Source organism: Cetorhinus maximus, chromosome 25, assembly GCF_964194155.1.
Source record: "Cetorhinus maximus chromosome 25, sCetMax3.hap1.1, whole genome shotgun sequence".
Taxonomy (NCBI): Eukaryota; Metazoa; Chordata; class Chondrichthyes; order Lamniformes; family Cetorhinidae; genus Cetorhinus; species Cetorhinus maximus.
The window spans coordinates 32,196,054-32,219,058 of NC_135903.1; the positions used below are offsets into that span (position 1 = coordinate 32,196,054).

At 40.6% G+C, this 23,005-nt stretch overlaps 1 protein-coding gene and 1 long non-coding RNA gene across 2 annotated transcripts; one reads left to right on the forward strand and one right to left on the reverse strand.

Moving 5' to 3' along the window:
* Window positions 1-1,944: 1,944 nt before the first annotated feature.
* On the reverse strand, window positions 1,945-20,290 carry vps25 (vacuolar protein sorting 25 homolog). Its single transcript, XM_078529746.1, has 6 exons — window positions 20,162-20,290; window positions 8,957-9,102; window positions 8,244-8,297; window positions 7,518-7,606; window positions 5,353-5,428; window positions 1,945-4,051 (listed from the first exon to the last, which is right to left on the reverse strand). Exons 1-6 carry the CDS (start codon window positions 20,206-20,208, stop codon window positions 3,939-3,941), a joined length of 525 nt encoding a protein of 174 aa, XP_078385872.1. The 5' UTR covers window positions 20,209-20,290; the 3' UTR covers window positions 1,945-3,938.
* Window positions 4,018-9,194, forward strand: LOC144668031 (uncharacterized). Its single transcript, XR_013573411.1, has 3 exons — window positions 4,018-4,137; window positions 8,674-8,767; window positions 8,937-9,194. It is a non-coding gene; the product is annotated as an uncharacterized LOC144668031 (long non-coding RNA).
* Window positions 20,291-23,005: the final 2,715 nt, after the last annotated feature.

Below are 23,005 nucleotides of genomic sequence, written 5' to 3' on the forward strand. Positions count from 1 at the left end.
ACTTCTTTTGTGACTAATTTAAAGGTATGCCAGAACCCTCTGGAATCCAGTTCAATTCTCCTCAGTGTTCCAGCTATTCTCCGAGGTAGGATTTTATGGGGGTCCTTCCATTAGCTTTTTAGCTAAGCAATCCTCCAACTTTTCTTTAAGACCTCATAACTGTGTATACTTCAGCTCTTTGTTTTGGTTGTCAGCAGATACCCAACAGCTTTCCCACAGCCTTCCAAGCTGACTCTGCTGACTGCTGTCACAAACCTCTATGAAGGCCACTGTAGGTTTCTTCCCTAGCTTCAAACCAGGCATATCTTCCAGCTTCTTTCCCCCTCATACATTCCAAACTAAGCTTGAGGCCCCCACCCACATGGTAACTGATAGTATTTTCTCTGATTAAAGTGCAGGCTTAACATTTATCTTTCACGCCCCTGACTCAATGAGCTGCAATTTACACAAGGTCAAATCTGCAAATGCCTTTTACGAGGGAAAGCCCAGCTAAATTTAAAAAAAAAACTTCTTAATCCTCACAGCCCATCTCCATGGCAATGTGGCATGCTTTGTGAGATTCCCAAAAGAAGTGTAAATTATTTTCACCCTCAACACAACCATTTGATTCTGTAACCCATGTGAATAATTATATCTCTAATGGATACAATTGCCCTCTCTCCAGACTTGCTGTTCCCTCAATAGACTATGATGCTGAGTCAAAACACAGACATTAATAGTTTTTTGTGACGTAAGTATATCAAGGCTTATAGAGAGAAGGCAGGGAAATAGAGTTGAGGGATGATCTAATTGAATGGTGGCACAAGCTCGAGGGGCTAAAAGGCCTATTCCTCTTCCTAGGGTCTGGTGGCACTTCTCTCATATACATATTTTATGCTGTTTGCATCTTTTTTCTTTATGTCCAATTTTAAAAACAGACTAGCAGGTCTAAAGTGGCCTCTTGAGATGATGTCTTTCACTGCTTGAGCAGATAGGAGAGAGGGTATGATAACAGACTGTCCTACAGTCCTCTAAGATATCTGTGCTTCTCTAATTCTTATCTCTTGAGCATTCCTGATTTCAATCCTCCATCATTGGCAGTCATGCCATCAGTTGCCAAGGCCCTAAGCACTGAAATTGCCTCCCTAAACCTCTCTGCCTCCCTTTCCTCCTTTAATGTGCTCCTTAAAAACCCAGCTCTTTGACCAAGCTTTTGGTCATCTGCCCTCATGTCTCTTTATGCGGCTTGTTGTTAAATTCTGTTTGAGAACACAATGAAGTTCCTTAGGATTTTAAATTGGAACAAGACATTGTTTAGCTAGAATTAGAGCATCGTGTTTGGCTCCAGCTATCCCATTATTAGAAGGATGTTATCCCTTGGGCTCTATATCTCTTCATAAGCTTAACAAAACTCTATCAATCGCAGGTTGTGAAATTTTCAACTGTACTAGCATCAGAGCCTTTTGGGAAAAGTGGGGAAGGGGAAACAAGAGAGTTCTAGATTTTCACGGCCCTTAGTGTGAAAAGGTTCATTATGATTTCACTTCGAACTGACCCAGCTTTAAGTCCCTTGTTCTGGTCTCTGATACTAGAAGAAAGTTTCTCTGCTGCTGAGCTACTGAAGGCAAAAATGGTAGATTAGAGATGCTTGAATTATTGTCCTTAATCATCATGCAAACTGTGAACCTGGCTATCAGTCTGTGAAGCTTTGGTCACCTGCCTCCTGCAGACAGCCCCTGAAACGGAGCAGAAAATTTAAACGGTTAATTTGCAAATTTTTAATTGTGGGGGTGGGAAGGACAAACTTTCTTTGAATTCGGTATTTTGTTTTATAATTTTTCATATATGACCCATGAGACTCCAGGTGTGCAAGTAAATGATTGATGATCAATCCCTGCAATTAGTGATAATCAAATTCTTGCCCATGCTAATCTCAATACAAGTATTTGGAAATAAAAAATACAATTTTCACTTTGAGAGAGCTTTAAAATTTATTTTTAATTACCTCAGAACTGACTTTAACAAGAAGCAAAGTTTGAAGTATAGAAGCACTGTGCGAATCAGCCACCATTCTGTGCAATTGATCATAAACTGCAGAATTTAAATTGATTTCTTAAAGAAACTACTTAAAAAATCTTGTTGACCAATCACATTTCATCAATCAGCACCTATATTTGAGTTGCCGTCAAAGCATGTCAACGAAAAAGGGACATAAGTGACTACGAGGACCAATTTGCACAGGTTCCAATTAAAAGCTGATCACAACCGATTGAAGTGGTTCCCTCACTTTAAAACTGTTACACATATATAAAGCTAGCCCTTTGATAAAAGAAAATAAAGACATGTAATTACATAGCGCCTTTCATGACCTCAGGACATCTCAAAGCGTTTGACAGCCAATTAAGTACTTTTGAAGTACTGTGGTAATGTAGGAAACGTGGTTGCCAATTTGCACACAGAAAGCTCCCACAAACAGCAATGAGATAAATTACCCAGATTTTTTTTTATGTCTCTTCGGTTGAGGCATAAATATTGGTCAGGACACCAGCTGCTCTTCTTGGAATAGTGCTGTGGGATCTATTACATCCACCTGAGAAGGTAGACTGGGCCTTGGTTTAACATTGCATTCAAAAGGTCAGTGTAGCTGTCCCTCAGCACTGCACTGAAGTATCAGATTATGAGTTCAAGTGTCTGGAGAGGACAGGAATTCACAGCATAAAATTCCACTATTGTAATCCCATCTCTAGAGCAAATAATTGAGATAATTAGAAAGTTCCTGTCAAATATTAATATTTTCACATCATGTTGATTTAAATTGCAAAATATAACAATCAAACCAAAATCTCAGTACTGCAAACAGAGTTGTTTTTTTTGGGGATGTGGAGGTGGGATGCAATAGAGGTTATATCACTGAACACCAAAAAGCAGAAATCTTGGAAAGTCAAAAATAATTCCAAGGTTGATAGTTATATATTATTCTGTTGTGGTACTTGATGTATTCCACCAACCGTGGAAAATTCTAGCTCTGTGTAATTTGAGTAGGGACTGGATCCATTTCTTTCACCCCAGGTATTATCCTACGCTGCAACCACCCAGCACAATCAAATTTGCAACGTATGGTCATTATGAATGCTTAGCACTTTCATGAGGTCTGTGTTCCATTGCCAGCAATGTTGCATTTTGCATTCATTATTTTTACCTTTTATACTGGCTAATTACAAGTGTTATACATCAAAAAAAACCTGCAACTTTTCAAAGCAATGCAAGCACACATAAATCTCAGTATCAGCAGACGATTCCCTGCTACCCAATGCTTTATAAGACACCTATAGAAAATAAACAGACTGCTTAAATAGAAAAGATATACAGATTAAAGAATACTCATAATGAATGAGTAGTCAACAAACTAATCACTGTCACTCCCTGAGCAAGATCAGGTTGACAGGCTTCTTGAAGTTACGCTAAGGGGGGTGGAGGGCCCCTTTTGTAAATCATTTTAATTAATTTAGCTTTAATTGTGGCCTAGCATAATTGCAACTGGGGAAAATTATTATTGTGGGTTTGCAACATCTTGAACTCCCTCATGTAAACCTTTAAATCTGTACCTGTACTGGTTGCCTATGTGGAAGTATTCTGCTTTTGAACGTTTTTCTCTGTTGGCACACACAGGGATCAGTACAGTGCAATCAGTAATGCTGCATTTTCCACTCAGTACATGGAACTATAATAGTTTTAAGATTATTTGGATGAAGAATGAAAAGGAGATTGCAATTGCAAGCAGCCAGGCTGTGCATAACAAAGTCAATGTCATGACAACTGTGTTGTCTTGAATTTGGAGATCTGTAATCCAATACGCTCTTCCTTGAGGGCTAGTCTTCATTGCCATTAACTGTAAAGTCTTCATTCCATACACAATCTGTGTAAGTCTCCAGCAGCTGCTCAGACCAACAAGGATGTCATCAGAAGAACTTGACGCCTTTGCTGTCACTCAGGGTGATGATCTCTGCCTTTTGCTCAGATTGCAAAGACTGTAGTGCCCGTAGCAGAAGCCATTCCTCCAAACCATGGAACTCTAGCAAGGATAGAACATAATGCCTGTGATGAAAGCATGACAATTTTCATTCTCGTTGACAACATAATTCTATGGAAATTTACTAGGTGAGTTGAACACAAGTCAGTAAGCTCTTTATAATAATGGGAGTTGCTTGAAAGATAAGGCAGGACCATCAGTGTTAAAAAAAAAAGGCACAGTATCATTCCTGACCTTTCATCAGCATGGCACTTCTGACAAAAAGTCAAGCATAAGAAAGTTACTTATCTTTTCTCACTCACTAACTGCAGTGTATTTTCTGTGTGTCAGATTCCAGCGTTAGATTCTTTGCATCCCTGTGAGATCAAGCTAACTCTCAAAACCGATGGGCTTTTTTACTTGAAAAAAAAATCCCTCATTTTATTTTGCAATATGATATTCTTAAACATAAGTAAGAAATTTTATAGAATAGAAAGCGGAGGATGCCCCATCCAGATGTATGGCTGGTGTGCTGTCATCATACAGATAGTTTAAACAGAGAAAGACTGTTTCCACTGCTTGATGGAATAGCAACATGAGAGCACTGACCTGATTATCATTAGAAAGAATGAGGCAGAAGTTGGAAAACACTTTTTCACTGAGGGGATTATTAGAATATCAGATCAGCCATGATCTTATTAAATGGTGGAGCAGGTTGGAGGGACTAAATGGCTTACTCCGACTCCCTGTTCGTATATGCAATGCTTTACCGCACTAATGCACAGACTGCAACATAATTTAAAAGTGGACTGAATAAGTGTGGGAAGAGAACAAATATAAAAGGGCAGGGAAATGGGAAAGCATACAACTTCAGGTAAAGACTGCCATGGATGTAATGGGCCAAATAGTTTCCTCTTGTATGGTAAATTTATTGGTTCTAAATTACATAATAAATTGATGAACCACGCCCAATTTATTTTTTACTTTTACTTCATTTTATGAGGGTAGCTTAGCTTAAAGTTAAATGTATTAGGGCATGAATTTGTAACCAGAATGGTCTATTGCTTCTGGATGGTCTTAAACAGTACATTGGGAAAGGTTATTTTTATACAATTATGTGGTTACAAGTTTGTTTTCATCAGAAGTAGGCAAACCAATTTGTCAATTGTACATAGCATCTCCTTAATTATCAATGAAGAGTTAATAGAAAAATGATGGCAGTTGAGTGTAGAGGGATACTCAGTTGAATTCTAGATGTCAGGATATACAGACAGAGAGAAAAACAAGAACAATTAAAAGGGGAGACAACTTGCCAATTGCTTCCAGTGCTCAATTAATGGCAGGTAATTATCAAAACTCCTTACCTTCACCCTCAGTGTCATCTCCATTGGAGAGTTCATAAAATGTAAAAACAGAGTTTGTCATGGCATTCTTTGAAACCTGCAAAATATTTAAACACCAGACATTGATTCACAAGATAAAGAGCTTTAAAGAAAATAGATGGCTCTCAGCACAGGACATTTAGGCATAGCTATAGTTGCACTAGATAATTGCACATAAATTTTAAGGTAATTTAACTCACGTCACTTTGTTGGCATTGGTATTAAGTTGCATAGTAATGAAAGACTGGTGAAATCACCACTTAAAATCAACTATGTACACATACCATATTGATGATCAAACTATTGATCAAAGACTACCTTTGCTTTGGAGGAAACACCTGTAACATTTCTGTCATGTATCGCTGACACTTAGTAGCTTAGTGTGACATGATTCTAGTGGATGTTAAACATCTGAATTCTTAAAAAAAAAGGGAGTTCTCTGGTGATCTGGCTAACATTTCACCTTCAAGCTATACAGATTTACTGGTTGTTTATCTCACTTCTACGATTCTGCTGCGCACAACTTGCATCGATGAGTGTAGCTCCAACAAGAGTCAGGAAGCTCATCGATGCCATTCGGGACGATACAACCCATTTGATCACACCCCATTCACCAACCTAAGCATTCACTTCCTCCACCACTGGCGCCTTGTTGCAGCAGTGTGTACCATATACTTGCCATGGTTCCTGTGACAACATCTTCCAAACCCGCGACCTCTATCGCCTACAAGGATACGGGCAGGCAACGCACGGGAACACCACCACCTACAAGTCACAGACCATCCAGACTTGGAACTATAGTTCCATTCCTTCACTGTCACTGGGTCAAAATCATGGAACTCCCTTCCTAACAACACCTACACCAGTTAACTGCAGCAGCTCAAGGCAGCAGCTCACCACCATGTCTCAAGGGCATGAGCATAGGGGTGAGCAACATATGCTGGCCTTGCCAGCAATGCCCACAGCCCATGAAAGAATTTTAAAAAAAATTTTAAAATGATGCTACATCTACTGAGAACAATGACCACATTTCAGAATTAATTGTACGTGAAGTGATGTTAGATGATTGAGTCGTAATGAAGTGTTATATAAATGCAAGTTTTGTTTTTACTGGGTTTCTTCTAGATCAGATTTTATTTACTAATTTCCACCTTTGGACCAGTGCTCCCTGCAATTCTGTTAACTGGATTACTACATTAGGTAAATTGTGAAATTGAATAGTTTTCAACAAGGCTAAAATAACTTTGGAACAGAATTTTTTTCTTGAAGCATTACAATCCTAAAGTAGTATTACAACATAATTTGCTGCAGTTTCTGACTTTAGGATGGGTTAGGACATTTTTTTTCCATTTTTACTCATCAAATTGAGGTACAATAGCATTCTGCAAATGGAAGGATTTTCCATTTTTTGCACCATCATTTCTTTGATGCAATCAGTATCAAGAACACACAGGTCAGACACAGAACATGAGTGGAATAAATCTCACCGTACTCTGCCCTAATTGCATCAGCATGGTATTTCCAATTCAAGCTAAGTTTGGAAGCGAAAGAGAAACAAAAAGGATAGGAATATAAAGTTTGTAGAATGGTAAGCAATTTTGAACATGTTAAAAATTAAGCAGTTTGTATACATTTTAAGACTTGGCAGTGGTTAGCATATGGACTTTCACCTTTGGGAAGGACCATCGTGGACTGATCCGATGAAAGGCTCCTCTAATTGTTGGAACTAAGAACCAAAGTGAAATTAGTTTGAATAATCCCTCTTGCCCGGTGAATGCAAGCCCGTAACAAAACTGACCATGCTGATCTGGACAATTTGGCACTAGACTCTCACTGAGAGAGGCTTCAAGGATGGGTGTGAAAGGGGAGTACCATATTGGTGCAGTTAAGGCTGAAAACCATTAAATATCATAATACCATGAGTTTCTCTTTGTTTTGGTATATTGCTGTTCATGGAGCTTTTTTGTTAAGGAAAGTTCTACCTATCATCAGTTACTCTGCAAAATTGACAAAACAAATGCAGCAAAAAAAGATTTGTGGTGAATTAAGTTAAAAACCCTCTACGTATTGATCAGGGTATTTGCTGTACTATGTGGAATGTGCTGCAAGAACACATTAAAAAAGCATGCGGCAAAGCAAGTTCTTACCCACTGATACACAAGTTTCCCCCACTCTTCTGGTCTCCTCCACATTATCAGACAGCGAGTTTTATTTTTATCAATCCACTCTAAGTTTCCTAACAGCAAAACAAATTACAGATTATACTCCTTAAAACACATTTGTGAGCTACATATTTCTCGATATTAACTTCAATACACAAATAGTGAAATTAGAAGTATAGTACTGGAAGTCCCTTATCCAAGTAGTCATTCACCACACATGAGTTTACACATCCAAGGTCAGACTATTTGATCATGCCCAGCACCATAAGATCATTAGTTAATTCTGTCCTCAATTGATTTCCACACATGACGAGTGGCATCAGGAGCCCAATCCTTGGCTGATCTTTGCCTTCCCACCCCAGTGAGATCGATTGTAATACCCATGTCAATAAACCCTTTTTTAACAAGATGCCTTTCTAAGATCAACTAACTCAGCATAAGCCATGCAACATCTTAGTCTGCATGGCCCAGTACCAACCAATGTGGTATGTGTATTCACTATTCACTGCGCCAGCAGGGACCCCAGTGAGCAGCTTACAAAGTAATCAGTAAAAGTATTCATATAGATGATAATATGTAAACTGAGAATAAACAATTGTTATTTATAGCTCTGTTAATATTAAAAAAGGAACATCCAGGCTGGGCCTGGAGGAAATCTGAAGAAATTTTACAAGCAGATGCTTAAAACTTGGTTTTACTCTGTGCACAAACCTTTCTTCCGGAGTTCTTCTAATACAACTTGGATAGCTTCTATGGGAAACTTGCCTTTATAACAAAGTTAAGGGAAATATCGTGCTTTCTTGACAATGCTTTGGACAGCATTGTCCCTCCCATCTTTTGTCAGCAAAACTGTTTTCTTCCACCAAGTGATTCCATTTCGCAACACACAATAGGGATACAATACTTTTTAACTACATGGCATTTAACCTGTTTTGAAGAGATGGTATCACTGAATTGGAGAATTAAGTTCCTGCTGTGCAAGCTCCATTCAATAGGGTAAAGCTGCATAGCACAGATATACCTGCGACAGCACAAACTGATTTTTTGTCTAATCACAGCAGGTTTTATCAATAGAGATAATGTCGCTGCATCTCTGATAACGACATCAATGGTTCCATCTTCAGTTTTGCTCACAACTCAGGACACCATCCAACCGAGGGAATGCTCGAGCCTTCGGAGGAAGTACAAAGAAAGACAATTATGTTGCTAAATGGCTCTGAGTACCAGTGTACAAGGTGGGTACAAAGGAATGTCTATATTGGAAAAACATTTGGAATGGATAAATTGTATCAATGAATAAACTGCAGGATGTGGGTTCAAGGATTCAAGCTTGGGTGAGTAAATGTGAAACAAAACAACCTGAGTCTACCATTTAACGAAGTTTAACATTTCTCTGTCTCAGAGGCTGACACAGTAAAGGATACGCTGGATCTTCTTATTGTGGAAGAGAGGGCTTTCTTGGGCTTCCAATACATCAACAGTATAGAGCTTGTGATAACGCAGGTAGGAGAGCACCAGTGAGCACCATGCTGCCAGCTGCTTATGCTGGGTGTTAGCATTTGGCTGCAGTCTAGAGATGGACAAATAAAAGAACTGTAGAAATAACAAAATGTTTTCTTGTGCCAAAATAATTTATGATTCATTTTAAAAACAAGCACAAAATTTGGTCTCATAATAATCGACACATTCCCACAAGTAATTCACCATATGTAGTACTTTGAGACATTTCAACATGATGAAGCACTTTTTGTAAATTCCAAACATTCCTTTATTTCAGTGGATCAGTTGATCAATAATGATATAAATGTGACACTGAAATGTGCGCCTAGGAGTGGAGGGCTCAGGATAATCCATATCTGTCACTTTTAACACTGGCTCGTGGATTCAAGAGATAGAAAGAGACATCTTATTAACAATTTATCAATGCACAATACAAGCCCAGCACACGCAGCGCTTTATGAGATAATGCTCAATTATACTCACAAACCAATAACTCATTGAGTTTTGTGAATTGCATCCTCAGACCACTTGCAGTAGTGTCAGTAAAGCAGCTTAAAAGTACCTATAGTGTGCTGTACCTGTGTATGGTCAATTCTGGAAGGTAAGCGTTCCCAGTATGTGCAGAAATATGCAAGTGCATTTGTCGTCGCAAATCCACTCCCCCCATCCTGGAGATTTGAAATGATGTATTCATTGTTCTCCAGTCATTTCACACACATGATCACCTATGGTTGGACGTCAGCATCTTTGCTTCCCTACCTTGCTAGATATTGATCACACTAAGACATACTGCTCATTCACAATTGCTGCACACCTTTCCACGTGAATGGGTGAGTCAACCAGCAATTCACATTCCGTTCCAACTCATCCTACATTTAGCTTCTTGTTTGTATCAATTCTATCTGACATACTGATCCCTACAAGGAGCATCAAATCAAGTGAAAAGGGCTGATCTTTGTCTAGAACATTAACAACAATGGTAATTGGACAGATTGGACAAATATGTAATGGCAAAACTATGGGAGAATTACATCTGTTTCTCTTAAAAGTTGCTGTGTACGGCTATAGTTAGAATGCTTGACTCTGGAGAGGGAGAGAAAACTTCTATAATTGTGCTGTTGCTACCCTGTAAATCAACAAATCACAGGCCAAGATTTAAATTAATCTTACCATCTCACGCTGCCCTGACAGGCAAGATCAAACCGGAGATTAAACAACAAAAGAACTGGATAGTTTCTCAGTCGCAAGTACATTCTTGTCCTGAGCTCAGCTAGATTTTTGTTTAAGAGCTTGTTTTAATGAATTAGCATATCCAATGAAGACGGTCTACTATCTTTGCCAACATTGGGGGAAAAATCGACTATTAACAATTTTTTTCTTTTTTGCATAGAGCTATATTTAGTATCCCTGCCCTAAGCAACAATCAATATTGGTGACTTAATGATGGGTAAAATGACCGTCCATTGACGTATGTGGTTAACTTTTGGACTTTTGTTTCTTTTGGTATTCTTTTTGCTTAAACTTTAAAATTACATTTCCCAATAATGCGAGACAAGCAGCAAGAGAGATTTAATTATTTACATTCCCAACCCAACATAAAGGCTTTGGCATAAGACTGACCCAGGGGGCTATACCATCCCCCTCAAAGCAGATAGCCCAATTTCTAGCTCCCGAATTGCAAAGTGTCACTGCCATGTGTGTGTGGAGATTCCTATTAGTCTGCCTCTCAACTTGGTTCATTGAGAAGACTGGGGAAAATAAAAAGGGAAGGGCACAGGACAGTGAAACTTCTGCTTTTGAAAAACTGCTTATAAATTTCCCCCCTTTGCTCCTAAGGGTGTTGACTCTTTGCTGGAGTACAGTTCCGTAGACATTAGCCACTCTCCAGTAACTTGGCCACTCTTCATCTGTGAATCTTGACATTGGCGGGTTAATTAAAAGTGGCAATCAGGAATGGGAACCCTGGTGGATTTTTCCCCTCTCTAACCTCAATTCTGAGGCTGATTGTAGCATCCCTACTGCTGCTTTGACTGCATTTAGGTAACTCAGACTGAAATCAGACATCCTTCTGCTCTGTGGAACTCAATTGTTCACTACCTTAATTAAGTGAGCAACTGGAAAAGCTAGCCTTTTGCAAGGAAATAGTTAAACTGCTTCAGTTTATTAGAAATTTCACAGGTCGAGATAGTGCAATGCATTATAGTCAGACCTGCTGAGTTTTTCCAGCATTTTCTGTTTCAGTACAATGCACTACACTGGCCGGAGAGCCGTGTAGCATAAATTGGTGGTGTCACATTCAAATCCCCCCATGGCTTAGCCCTTCCCTTTATCTGTTATCTTTAACAGACTGACAGTCCATGAACTCTGCATTTTTCCAACTCTGGATTCTGGTGCATCCTTTTCTCTTGTGTATCCCGTATGCCACTGCTACACTAATGGCAGCTGTGCTTACAGCAGCTTAGGTCCTAAGCTCTGAGATTCCTTTGCTAAAGCTCTGACTCTCCAGCTCTTTCTCCTCCTTAAAACTCACCTCTTGACCAAATTTCTTTGCCGTGGTGTCAATTTTTGTCTGATTACGTTTCTGTGAAGCGTTTCGGGACATTTTCTCTATGTTAAAGGCGCTATATAAATGAAAGTCCTTCCTGCTTATTGTCCCTTCACATAATTTGAAAAGCGGACATCTGTGTCAGCCACTACCTGCAGTCCAACCACAGCAAGAAATAAGACTGACAGGCAACTACAGTCTCATACACTAGTTTCAGTACGGTTACATCCATAGAGGCAATGCAGAGAATAATGAGGCTGAATCCCAGTGTTAGTGGGAAGTCAATGACGAACAATATGCTAAATGAGGCCTCTTGAAGAAGCATCTCAGAGTTCCCCTAATTGAGATAGTAAACTCAAAACTATAATATCAGACATGCTGGGGAGAATAAGAAGGTTCATACAGTTCAGGATTGGTAAGGGCAAGTTCAGGACAGAAGTGCTGCTTTACAAAGAGGGTGAACAAAAGTTGTATTGGTTTTCTTGGAAGAGTGGCTAACAAGAACAGAGTTAATTTCTTTTTACTAACATTATTAGACTGTTAAAGAGTTTTGTACTTATTTTAAAACGAAGGTATGACATACTTTCATGTTTGTGAAACTCTTAAACATATGAGTTAGTTAATCAGCTTCTCCAAATTAGCTGGAGCGATCAATCAAATAGTTGAGTGAGAGATTGAGACTGACCTACAACATCCTGCAACAGATCTGATGTGTTTTGCAACCTACAGTGTGAAGCACGTTGTGGATGTTGTAATAATGCAAGTTGTGAATCAATACTACACTTTTAAAGCTCTCCCTTAAATCCTTGGCTGCTGTTACATGATGGGTACACATAACATGAAGCCTGCTCAACCCTGCATGTTGAAAACAGTGTGCCATGTTAATGATTCTTCCAACACTACTAATTAAAGATATACCACTAGGACAATTGGAACAAGAAAAGGGAATTCAAAACATTACTTCTGTAGTTTGTACATGGTTGCCTTAAGCCTCAGAGATTCAGGAGAGTGAGGATCATCACAGAAGCAGTCCCAAGGACTTAAATGAAGCAGACTAAGCAGCAGCAGAGAGAAGTGAACGGCGCAAGAGAAAAGTGATGTCACAGCACAAGCAGAGCTGGCAGGAGTAAGTTTACAGATAAACATGCAATTTAACCTATCTTTAACTTAAACTAGATCCAAGAAATCACTTTTGAAACAAATAAGCCAAATTGATTAAATACATAAACTTTAATTAGTGTAAATAAAACAAGGTTATATAAGGATGGCAGTGTAGGTGGTGTGCTACAACTGCAGCACATGGGAATTTGTGGAGAGCATTGTGATCCTGGACAACAACATCTGCAATAAAGGTTTGAATCTCGAGAAAATTTCAGCTCAAAGTTGTTGAGCTGGAGTCCAAGGTGTAGACAGTACACGGCATCAGGGAGCTGGAAGAGTTACCTGGATGTTTTTACTTAGGAGACAGTCACACCCCTTAGATTAGGAAGTGGTTCGGGTAAGGGGAGCCCAGGTGCAGCGTTGGAAGAGCCTGGGATTTTACCCTTGTTCAACAAGTATGAGGATCTTGCTGCCTGTGTGGATGAGGACAAAGTCTACAGCATGGATGAGCAAGTTGCCCAAGATGTCTGTGTAGGAGACTATTCAAGTGGGTGAAGCAAAAAGGAATGTTGTAGTGGTCGGGGACACTAGAGTCGGGGAATAGATAGATACTGTTTTCTGCAGCTGGGACTGGGAGTTTTGAAGTTTGTCTTGACTGCTTGGCACCAGGGTTGAAGAAGAATTGGGAGTGGGAAGGGGTAGGTCCGGTTGTCGTGGTTCATGTTGGAACTAATGACAGATATAGAACTAGGAATCAGCAGCTTCTGCTGAGAGTATTTGAGGAGTAGGGTTGAAATTAAAAAGCAGAAAGCAGAAGCTCACAGCTAGTAATGTCTGGATTGTTACAAGAGCCACTTACAAACTGACATAGGGCCAAACAAAATGAGAGGTTTGTGGTTACAATAGTGACATGGAGTAGGGGTTTTGATTCATGAGGCACTGGTACCAACACTGGAGAAAGAGAAAACTGTACCACTGGCGGGGGTTTCACTTAAACTGAGCTGTAGCCAGTGTGCCAGCAAATTGAATATCTAGGGCAGGAGAAAGAGGTCTAAACTCATGGTGGGGCAGGGGTGGTAGAGGATTCAGGAAAGGGTAAATTCAAAAGTAAAAAGAGAAATTATGAGGCTGTTGAGCTGAGTAATGATTTGGGTTAAAAAATCAGTGGAAATGGTCAGGAAGAGAAAGAGGGCTTAACACAGGTTATGCAGCATTAATGATTAAGATGAGAAAAGGGAGGAATAGAAAGGTACTAAAGCTGAAAGCACTATGTTTCAATGTGCAAAGCAATTAGTACAAAATAGATGAATTAATTATACAGACAGAAATTAATGGGTTTGATCTGAGACCATTATGGAGAGCTGGTTGCAGAGTGACTAAAGTCGGAAAATAAATATTCCAGGATACTTAAGCTTTAGAAAAAGTTGGCAAAAAGGTAAAGGAAGAGGAGTAGCCCTGATAGTAAAGGATGGAATAAAAACAGTAGAAAGAAAGGACCTCCAGTTGGAAAATCAAGAAGTAGTATCGATATGGATGGAGCTAAGAGATAACGGGAACAAAACAATAGGGAGAGATGTTTATAGACCCCCTAACAGATGTTGGAATGTCAGACAGAGAGATGCATGTAACAAGAACAATACAGTAATCATGGGAAACTTTAATCTTCATACAGATTGGACAGCCCAAATTTGCAAGATAGTTTTCTAGATCAGTGTTTTGAGGCACCAACTAGGGAACAGACTACTTTAAATCTAGTTTTCATCAATGAGACCGGGTTACTGTAAAAACGATCCTTGGGGATGAATGTTCATAATATGATGGAATTTTATATTGAGTTTGAGAGTCTAGTCAAGCCCAAAACTAGAATCTTAAATCTGAACAAATCGAACAATGTAGGTGTGAGAGGTGAATATAAATTGGGAAACTAGATTAAAAGATATGATGGTAGGCAATGGCAAAATTTAAATAATTCATAATTTACAACAAAGATACATTCCATTAAGAAATCAAAAAAACAGGAGAATTGGTCCAAGTGTGGCTAACATGAGAAGTTATAGTATTAGATTAAAGGAAGAGATTATAATGTGCCAGAAAGAGTTGTAAACCTGATTATTGAGAGGATTTTAAAATGCAAAGGGTGACAAAGAAACTGATCAAGAGAAAATAGGATATGAACAGAACCTAGCTAGAGATAGAAAAACAGGTTGTAAAAGCTTCTTTAGCTATGTAAAAAGGAAGAGATTAGCGAGAGTAAACATGGGCGTCCGAGAGGAACAGGCAGGAGAAATTATAATACAGTACAAAGGAGTGGCAGCGACATTAAACAAATAACTTTGTATCTGTCTTGATGGTAGGAGATACAAAAAAGCCTTTGGAAATAATGTGGAACTAAGGAATATAAGGGACTTAACTTAAGGATGTTTCTATTAGTAAAGAAATAATACTGGAGAAATTAATGGGACAGAAAGTCGACAAATCCATCGAACCCAGTGGCCTAGACCTTATAGTTTTCAAATTAATGGCTATAGAGGTAGTGGATTCTGATCCAAAGATGCTACATTGGTTCTGATCTTTCAGAATTCTCTACATTCTAGAAAGATCCCCATAGACTGGAAGGTAACAAATGTAACCATGCTATTCAAGAAAGGAGAGAGACGAGAAATAGAGAACTACAGACCAGTTAGCCTGACATCAGTAGTAGGGAAAATGCTGAAATCTATTATTAGGGATGTGATATCGGGGCACTTAGAAAATCATAATATGATTGGGCAAGAGTCCACATGGATTTATGAAAAGGGAAATGGTGTTTGACAAATCTGTTAAGAGCTTTTTGAGGATTTAATGAATAGGCTGGATAAAGACCAGACCAGACCAAACCTTTGAATTTTCAAAAAAGCATTGGATAAGGTGCCACACAACAGGTCATTATACAAAATGAGGGCTCAGGGAATTGGGGGTAATATATCAGCAGGGACAGAGGATTGATTAATGGATACAAAACAAGGGGTAGAAATAAATGGGTCATTTTCAGTTCAGGCTTGCTGGTTGTAGCTAATGGGCTATCACAAGGTCAATGCTCGAGGCTCAGATATTTACAATCTATTTCAGTGACTCAGGCGAGGGGATCGAGTGTAACGTATCCACGTTTGTTGATGATATAAAGTTTGGTGGGAAAGTAAGCTACGAGGAGGATGCAAAGAGGCTGCAAAAAGATTTAGATTGGTTAAATGAGTGGACAAGTGTACGGCAGATGGAATATAACATGGAAACATGTGAAGTTATCCATTTTTGTAGGAAAAATAGAAAAGCAGAACTTATTTTTTAAACGGTGAGAGGAATGGAAAGTAGGAATTCTCCTGGGTACCCCAGTGTTCTTGTACATGAATGGCAGGGAGTTAACGTGCAGCTACAGCAAGCAATTAGGAAACCAAATGGTATGCTAAACTTTATTACAAAAGGAATTAGTGAAACCAAACCTGGGTTAGAGTGTGGGCCTTCTTAGCTAAAGAAGAATATATTTAGAGAGGGAGTGCAATGAGGATTCCGCTAGACTGGTTACTGGGATGAGCGGATTGTCCTATGAGGAGAGATTTGAGTAGACAAGGCTGAGAGTTGAGAAGAGTGAGGAGTGAGCTCATTGAAACATATAAAATGCTGGACATTTCCCTAGATGGGGAATCTAGAACTAGGGATCACAGTGTCAGAATAAAGGGTCTGCTATTTAAGACTGAGATGAGGAGAAACTTCTTCATTCGGGATTCTTTAAAATTCTCAACTGCAGGGTGCTGTGGATGCTCACTCATACAAGCAAACATACGAAATAGGAGAAGGTGGTCATTTGGCCCCTCGAGTCTGCTCTGCCGTTCAATAAGATCATGGCTGATCTGTTTGTGTTTCGAATTTTTGCCCACTCACTCAAACTATCTTTATCCGTCTGCAACATCATTATGTCCTCCTCACAACATACTTTCCTACCTACATTTGTGTCATCTGCAAATTTAATTACCATGTCTTTGCTCCCCTCATCTAAGTCATTGATATAAATTGTAAAAAGTTGAGGGCCCAGCATAGACCCCTGCCAATCAGAAAAAGACCCATTTATGCATACTCTCTGTTTTCTGCCAGCCAGCCAATCTTTTATATATGTTACCCCCTACACCATGAGCTTTTATTTTCCACAGTAACCTTTGATGTGGCACCTTAGCAAATGCCTTCTGGAAATCCAAGTACAGCACATCTAGAGGCTCCCCTTTATCCACAGAGCATGCTACTCCTTCAAAGAACTCCAATAAATTGGTTAAAAATTAAATTGGCAAAAATCTGGCAGATGGAGTACAATGCAGGGATATGTGAAGCTGTTCATTTTGGCAGGAAGCATAAAAAAGTTGAGTATTACTTAAACGGAGAACGGCTGCATAATTCTGAGGTGCAGTGGGATCTAGGTGTTCTAGTGCATGAGTCACAAAAAGTTAGTAAGCAGGTACAGCAAGTAAGTAAGAAGGCTAATGAAATGCTATTCTTTATTACGAGAGGAATGAAAATAAAAGTAAGGATGTTAACCTTCAGTTATACAGGACATTGGTGAGATCACATGTTGAATATTATGTGCAGTTTTGGTCTCCTTATTTAAGGAAAGATGTAAATGCGTTGGACGCAGCTCAGAGGAGGTTAACTAGATTGATACCTGGAATGAACGTGTTGTCTTATGAGGAAAGGTTAGACAGACCGGGCTTGTTTCCACTGGAGTTTAGAAGAGTGAGGGGTTACTCGACTGAAGTAAATAAATTCCTGAATGGTATTGACAAGGTGGACGTGGAAAGGATGTTTCCTCTTGTGGGTGAGTCCAGAACTAAGGGGCACTGTTTTAAAATTAGGGGTTGTCCTTTTAGGACAGAGACGAGGAGAAATTTTTTTCTCTCAGAGAGTTGAGTGGCTTTGGAACTTTCTGCCTCCGAAGGCGGTGTCATTCAATAGTTTTAAGGCGTAGGTAGATAGATTCTACTTTGAGTTTCTCTTAAGTGCCCAGCTATGACCTCCTTAATGATCGATTCTAACATCTTCCCCACGACGGACATCAAGCTAACTGGCCTATAGTTTGCTGTTCTCTGCCTCCCTCCCTTCTTGAATAGAGGGGCTATATTTGCTACTTTCCAATCTGATGAGGGATTATATTTGCTACTAGTCTGATGGAACCTTTCCAGAAACTAGTGAATTTTGGAAAATTAACACCAACACATCTACTACCTCATTAGCCACCGTTTTTAAGACCCTAGGACGAAGTCCATCAGGACCCAGAGGCTTGTCAGCCCACAACTCCATCAGTTTGGTCTGTACCGCTTCCCTAGTGACTGTAATTTCACCAAGTTCCCCTCTCCCTTCTACCTCCTGATTTACAGCTATTACTGGGATGGTTTTTTTGTATCATTTATAGTGAAAACAGAAGCAAAATATTTGTTCAATTCATCCATCATGTCCTTATTATCGACTATTAACTCCCCACTACCACTTTACTTACTCTTTTCCTTTTTAACTACCTGTAGAAACTCTTGCTATCCGTTTTTACATTTCTAGCTAGCTTCCTTCATACTCCAATTTCTTTCTCCTGATTAACCTTTTAGTCATTCTCTGCTGTTCTTTATATGTTGACCAATCATCTGATCTGCCACTCATCTTCACACAGTTATATGCTTTTTCCTTAAGTTTGATACTTTCCTTAACTTCTTTAGTTAACCACAGATGGTGGGTCCTCCCCTTAGAATTTTTCTTGATAGCAGGAATATACTTATTGAGCATTCTGAAATATCCCCTTAAATGTCTACCACTGCTTCTCTATTGATCTATCCCTTAGCCTAGTATCCCAGTTCACTTCAGCTAGCTCAGCTTTCACGCCCATAGTTGCCCTTATTTAAGTTTAAAATACTCGTCTTAGTCCCACTCTTTCCCTTTTCAAACTGGATGTCAAATTCAATTATATTGTAGTCACTGCTACCTAGGGGTGCCTTCACTCTGAGGTCATTAATTAATCCTGTCACATTACCCAACACCAAATCTAATATAACCTGCTCTCTGGTTGGTTCAGTATATTCAGAGATCAACAGATTTTTGAATACCAAGAGAATCAAGTGACAAGGGGAAAATACAGTGGAATGGCGGAGAAGGCTTGAAGAGATGAATGGCCTGTACCTGCTCCCTGTTTCAAATGTGCTCATCTTATCATGGGCTTGCCTCACCCCCTATGCTCGATGATACAGTGAATCATTTCAATTAATCAGTCTTGTTCATCTTCTTGTGATTGTTTCTGGAGCACTTTGGGACATTTTAATCACACTGAAAATTCTGTGATAATGCAAGTTGTTAATCTGCACAATTCCCTCAAAGCTCTGTCCTGCATCCTTGGTTGCTGTGACACAATGTTTTATGTAGCTGGACTGAAAAATCCAGAAAAATGTCAGCGTTGCAACAGTCCACATAGTATAAAATATACATTCAGACATTAGCAAATTTTATATGAGACGACGTGACTGGGGGACCATTGAAGAAAACTTGAATCATGAGAGCTTTCTCCGTGGATCTGGGGATGGGGTATTTGGGGAAAGAGTATTTGGGGGGTTGCTTTGGGAGGGTGTTTTGTTCTGGGGAGTGGGTATTTGAGTGGTAGTTTTGGGAGGTGGAATTTGGGGGCTCTTTGGGGAGGGGTATCTGGGGTTGTTTTGGGAAATAGGTATTTGTGGGCTTGTTTTGGAGTTATTTGGGGGTTCTTTGAGGAGTTGTCATTTTGGGAGGGGGTATTTGGGGAGGGGTTGTTTGGGGAGGGGTATTTGGGGAGGGGTTGTTTGGGGAGGGGGTATTTGGGGAGGGGCTGTTTGGGGAGGGAGTATTTGGGGAGGGGCTGTTTGGGGAGGGGCTGTTTGGGGAGGGGCTGTTTGGGGAGGGGCTGTTTGGGGAGGGGCTGTTTGGGGAGGGGCTGTTTGGGGAGGGGCTGTTTGGGGAGGGGAGGGGGTATATGGGGAGGGGTTGTTATGGGAGGGGGTATTTGGGGAGGAGGGAGGGGGTGTTTGGGGAGGGGGTATTTGGGGAGGGGGAGGGGGTATTTGGGGAGGGGGAGGGGGAGGGGGTATTTGGGGAGGGGGAGGGGTTGATTTGGGAGGGGGGAAGGGGGAGGGGTTGTTTTGGGAGGGGGGTATATGGGGAGAGGTTGTTTGGGGAGGGGCAGGGGGTATTTGGGGAAGGGTTGTTATGGGAGGGGGTATTTGGGGAGGGGGTGTATGGGGAGGGGGAGGGGGTATTTGGGAGGGTCTCTGGGGCCATTGTTTCTTTTCCCTGCCGCCTCACTCCGGGTTCTCCGCCCCGCGCGGGGGAAGTGATTTTTCAGCCGGCCTCAAACCCCGGGAACAGGCTCCGCTCCTCCGGCTTCAACTGTTTTATTTTTTAAAACCCAGGTCTCCCGAAAAGATAAAAAATAAAAGATATAAGCGCGACTTACGTGTAGAAAGGAGGGAAGTTATACTGCCAGGGCCACTCAAAGCTCATGGCGAAGGCCGGGACAGGAAGGTCCTTCCTTCCAGCTTCCCTCCTACATCAACGCACCAGCTCAAAGTGTCCCACTTCAAACAGTCCCACCCCTCCTTACAACCCTCTCAAACCCACACTTCTTGTTCTCATTATAATCAGCTTTTTTTTTGCAGGGCAATAAACATCAGCGAATGTTGGGAGTGAGATTTGCAACTCAAAAGTTTCAAACACTAAAGGCATCTTTCCTTCTTATGCTGACTTGCTGTGCATTTGCAACAGTTTTTGTTTCAAATTTCGCGCATTGACAGTTTTTACTTAACATTTAAGAAAAATAATTGTCCAGAAGGGTTGTGGGCCAGCTCCCTCCAGAGCGTCGAGCCCATCCACATGCAAGGATAAAGGCTCAGAGAGGCATCTGATTTGCGGAGGTGGCTGGTGCCCTCTGTGCCCAAGCCAAGCCCTTTCTCCCCCACTCCTTCCATACTGCGTTGATCTCTGTATGTGGAAGTGTGAAAGAGGCACAATGGTCTCTCCACCACTCCACCACAGAGTGGATGTGGCTGTGGGGCTATAAGATATGACTATGCCGTTGCCACTGAGGCTCATGTACCCTGACATTCATTGGTTTTGTTTGTGGTGAGTGCAAGGAGCTGACTTTACTTACCCTGGCAGAGCAAACGAGGTCATTCATTCTTTTTCTGACTTGGCCACTTCCTCCCATCAGCCGGGTAGAGCACATCCCTCCTGACCTCGACATGGTCGAGGAGAGCGCGCGGGGAGGCGTCGCTGAACTTGGGCACTGGACCTTCGCCTTCACTTCCTGACATCTCAATAGGAATTGACAGGAAGGATGTCCGGGCGCCTTTTAAATATGGTGCCTGGATATGACGGAAGGGCGTTCGCCATCCAGCCCGCCTTGCCACACTAGACGTCGGGAAACCCCCGACTGCATAATTAAAGATGCTGGGGATTCACGTATCTGGGGGATTTCCTGTCAGCCTCCATGGCGGGAAACACTCCCTGTCCCTGCCGACTCCGCATGGGACTTAGTCCCAGATGGGAGAATTTCACCCATAGTTAACATTTCTGGTTGATACTTTTCATCATGTTGCTTTTAAGTAAATGAGACATGATTGCGGTCTGTCTTTTTTCGCTTGCATTTCTCTTAAAATGTAAACATTTAAAGGGAGTCCAAATTTATCTCACGATTAAGTTTTCTTCCCAAGATTTCCTTGATGTTAGCTATCCTTTCACTAAAACTTTTAGGGTTTGATTTTTTAAAACGTTTTTTGTAACATAATGTATGCTTTGGCATCCCTTGGTGTTTAAAATATATTTACTAATGACTTGATATTCTAGAGTATTTGCACAAGCCCATTTTCAAAATAATTAGAGGCGTGCGCAGAAAAAAGTTCCTATTTTTTGCATATTTCAAATACTATTGGGGTATTTTGGGACTTTGTAGAAAACACTCAGGAGCACACCTGAGGTGCAAATGGCTCTGTTACCAATGGGTGGACTTGGTTTAAAGACAGGTTACATATAACCATTAAAATTCAGGAAATTCAAAGTTCCTCCACTTGGGGAGCTGTGGTGAGTGACAGGGTGGCTTCCCTATGTGTGTGAAATTTAATCTTGATTTAAATGGAAGCACAGACAAGGAAGTTGTAACCTATCAAATTCCATTAGAGGCCTAGTTCCTCTGCTCCCCCTAAATTAGCTACGAAGCAAAGGAGTAATTGGATCCTCATTGTGCATGAATCTATTGACATTGTGTCATGAAAAGAAACCAATCTTACAGGAGGTGACTTCTGTCCCCACTAACGCCCACATGTCTGCCTACACACTCCATCATCTTTCCCACCCAAACTATGCCATTGGTGACGTAGCTTATTTGTTAGATTCTTGAGTGCTGTTTTGGCTTCTCCCCCTACAACTTTGGCAACATTTTCTCCTTCAAGCAGCTCACTACTTTTCACTCCTTTCATTTTAGATCCTGTTTTAATACCTTTACAAACTACTTCCTCAACAATAGTTTTTTCCCTTCTTTCCTCTTTTAGCTTCTGCAACAAGTGACTGCACACTTTGGATTTCTGATAGACAGATTTTTAATTAGTAATGGGTTGAAAAGCTATGGGGAGAGGGTGGGAAATTGGAGTTGAGGCCGAAATGAGGTCAGCCATGATTGCATTGAATGGTGGGGCATCTCGAGGGGCTGAATTGCCTACTCCTGCTCCTCGTTCTTATGTTCTGGTTAATCGGAGACTTTTACAAAGGCACCCACTGAAATGCATTGACTTCAGTTATATGCTTTTATATATGTCCCATAGGATACACAAACAGTGCTAGGGTTGCCAACTGTGATTAAATGTATTCCTGGAGATTTCATCAAATGACTTGCCCCCATGCTCCGGCCAACGCATCCATCCTTGGGACACACTGCTTTCCTACACCAATTGGAAAGTAAAAAGACTCATTACCCAATTGAATGATGCTTGACTGTCAGCTAAACAGCCATTTTTATCCCCATTTCCAATATTTTTATATCTGGTGAAGCGAATTGTTCAAAGAAAATGATATAAAAGCCCCCCAATCTTAATGATTTTTCTCCACAGTTGCACAGAGCAGTGTCCTGGGGATTGAGCTGTAATTCCTGGAGACCCCAGGTCAACCCCAGAGGGTTGGCAACCCTAAACAGTGCTCACATTATCTATATCCTGAAATTTTGTAACCACAGCAATATTTAACCTCTAGTATATCTTACGAGATAGCTTCCTCTTCATCTTTCCAAAAATGATACTATCTTTATTTGAAA

Bases quoted from the DNA above. Each gene is read 5' to 3' on its own strand.
- vps25 (XM_078529746.1), bottom strand. From the start codon at position 20,208: ATGAGCTTTGAGTGGCCCTGGCAGTATAACTTCCCTCCTTTCTACAC. The intron at 9,103-20,161 runs GTAAGTCGCGCT...GTCCATCTCTAG, and splicing joins AACTTCCCTCCTTTCTACAC to ACTGCAGCCAAATGCTAACA. The intron at 4,052-5,352 runs GTAAGGAGTTTT...TATCCTTGCTAG, and splicing joins AGATGACACTGAGGGTGAAG to AGTTCCATGGTTTGGAGGAA.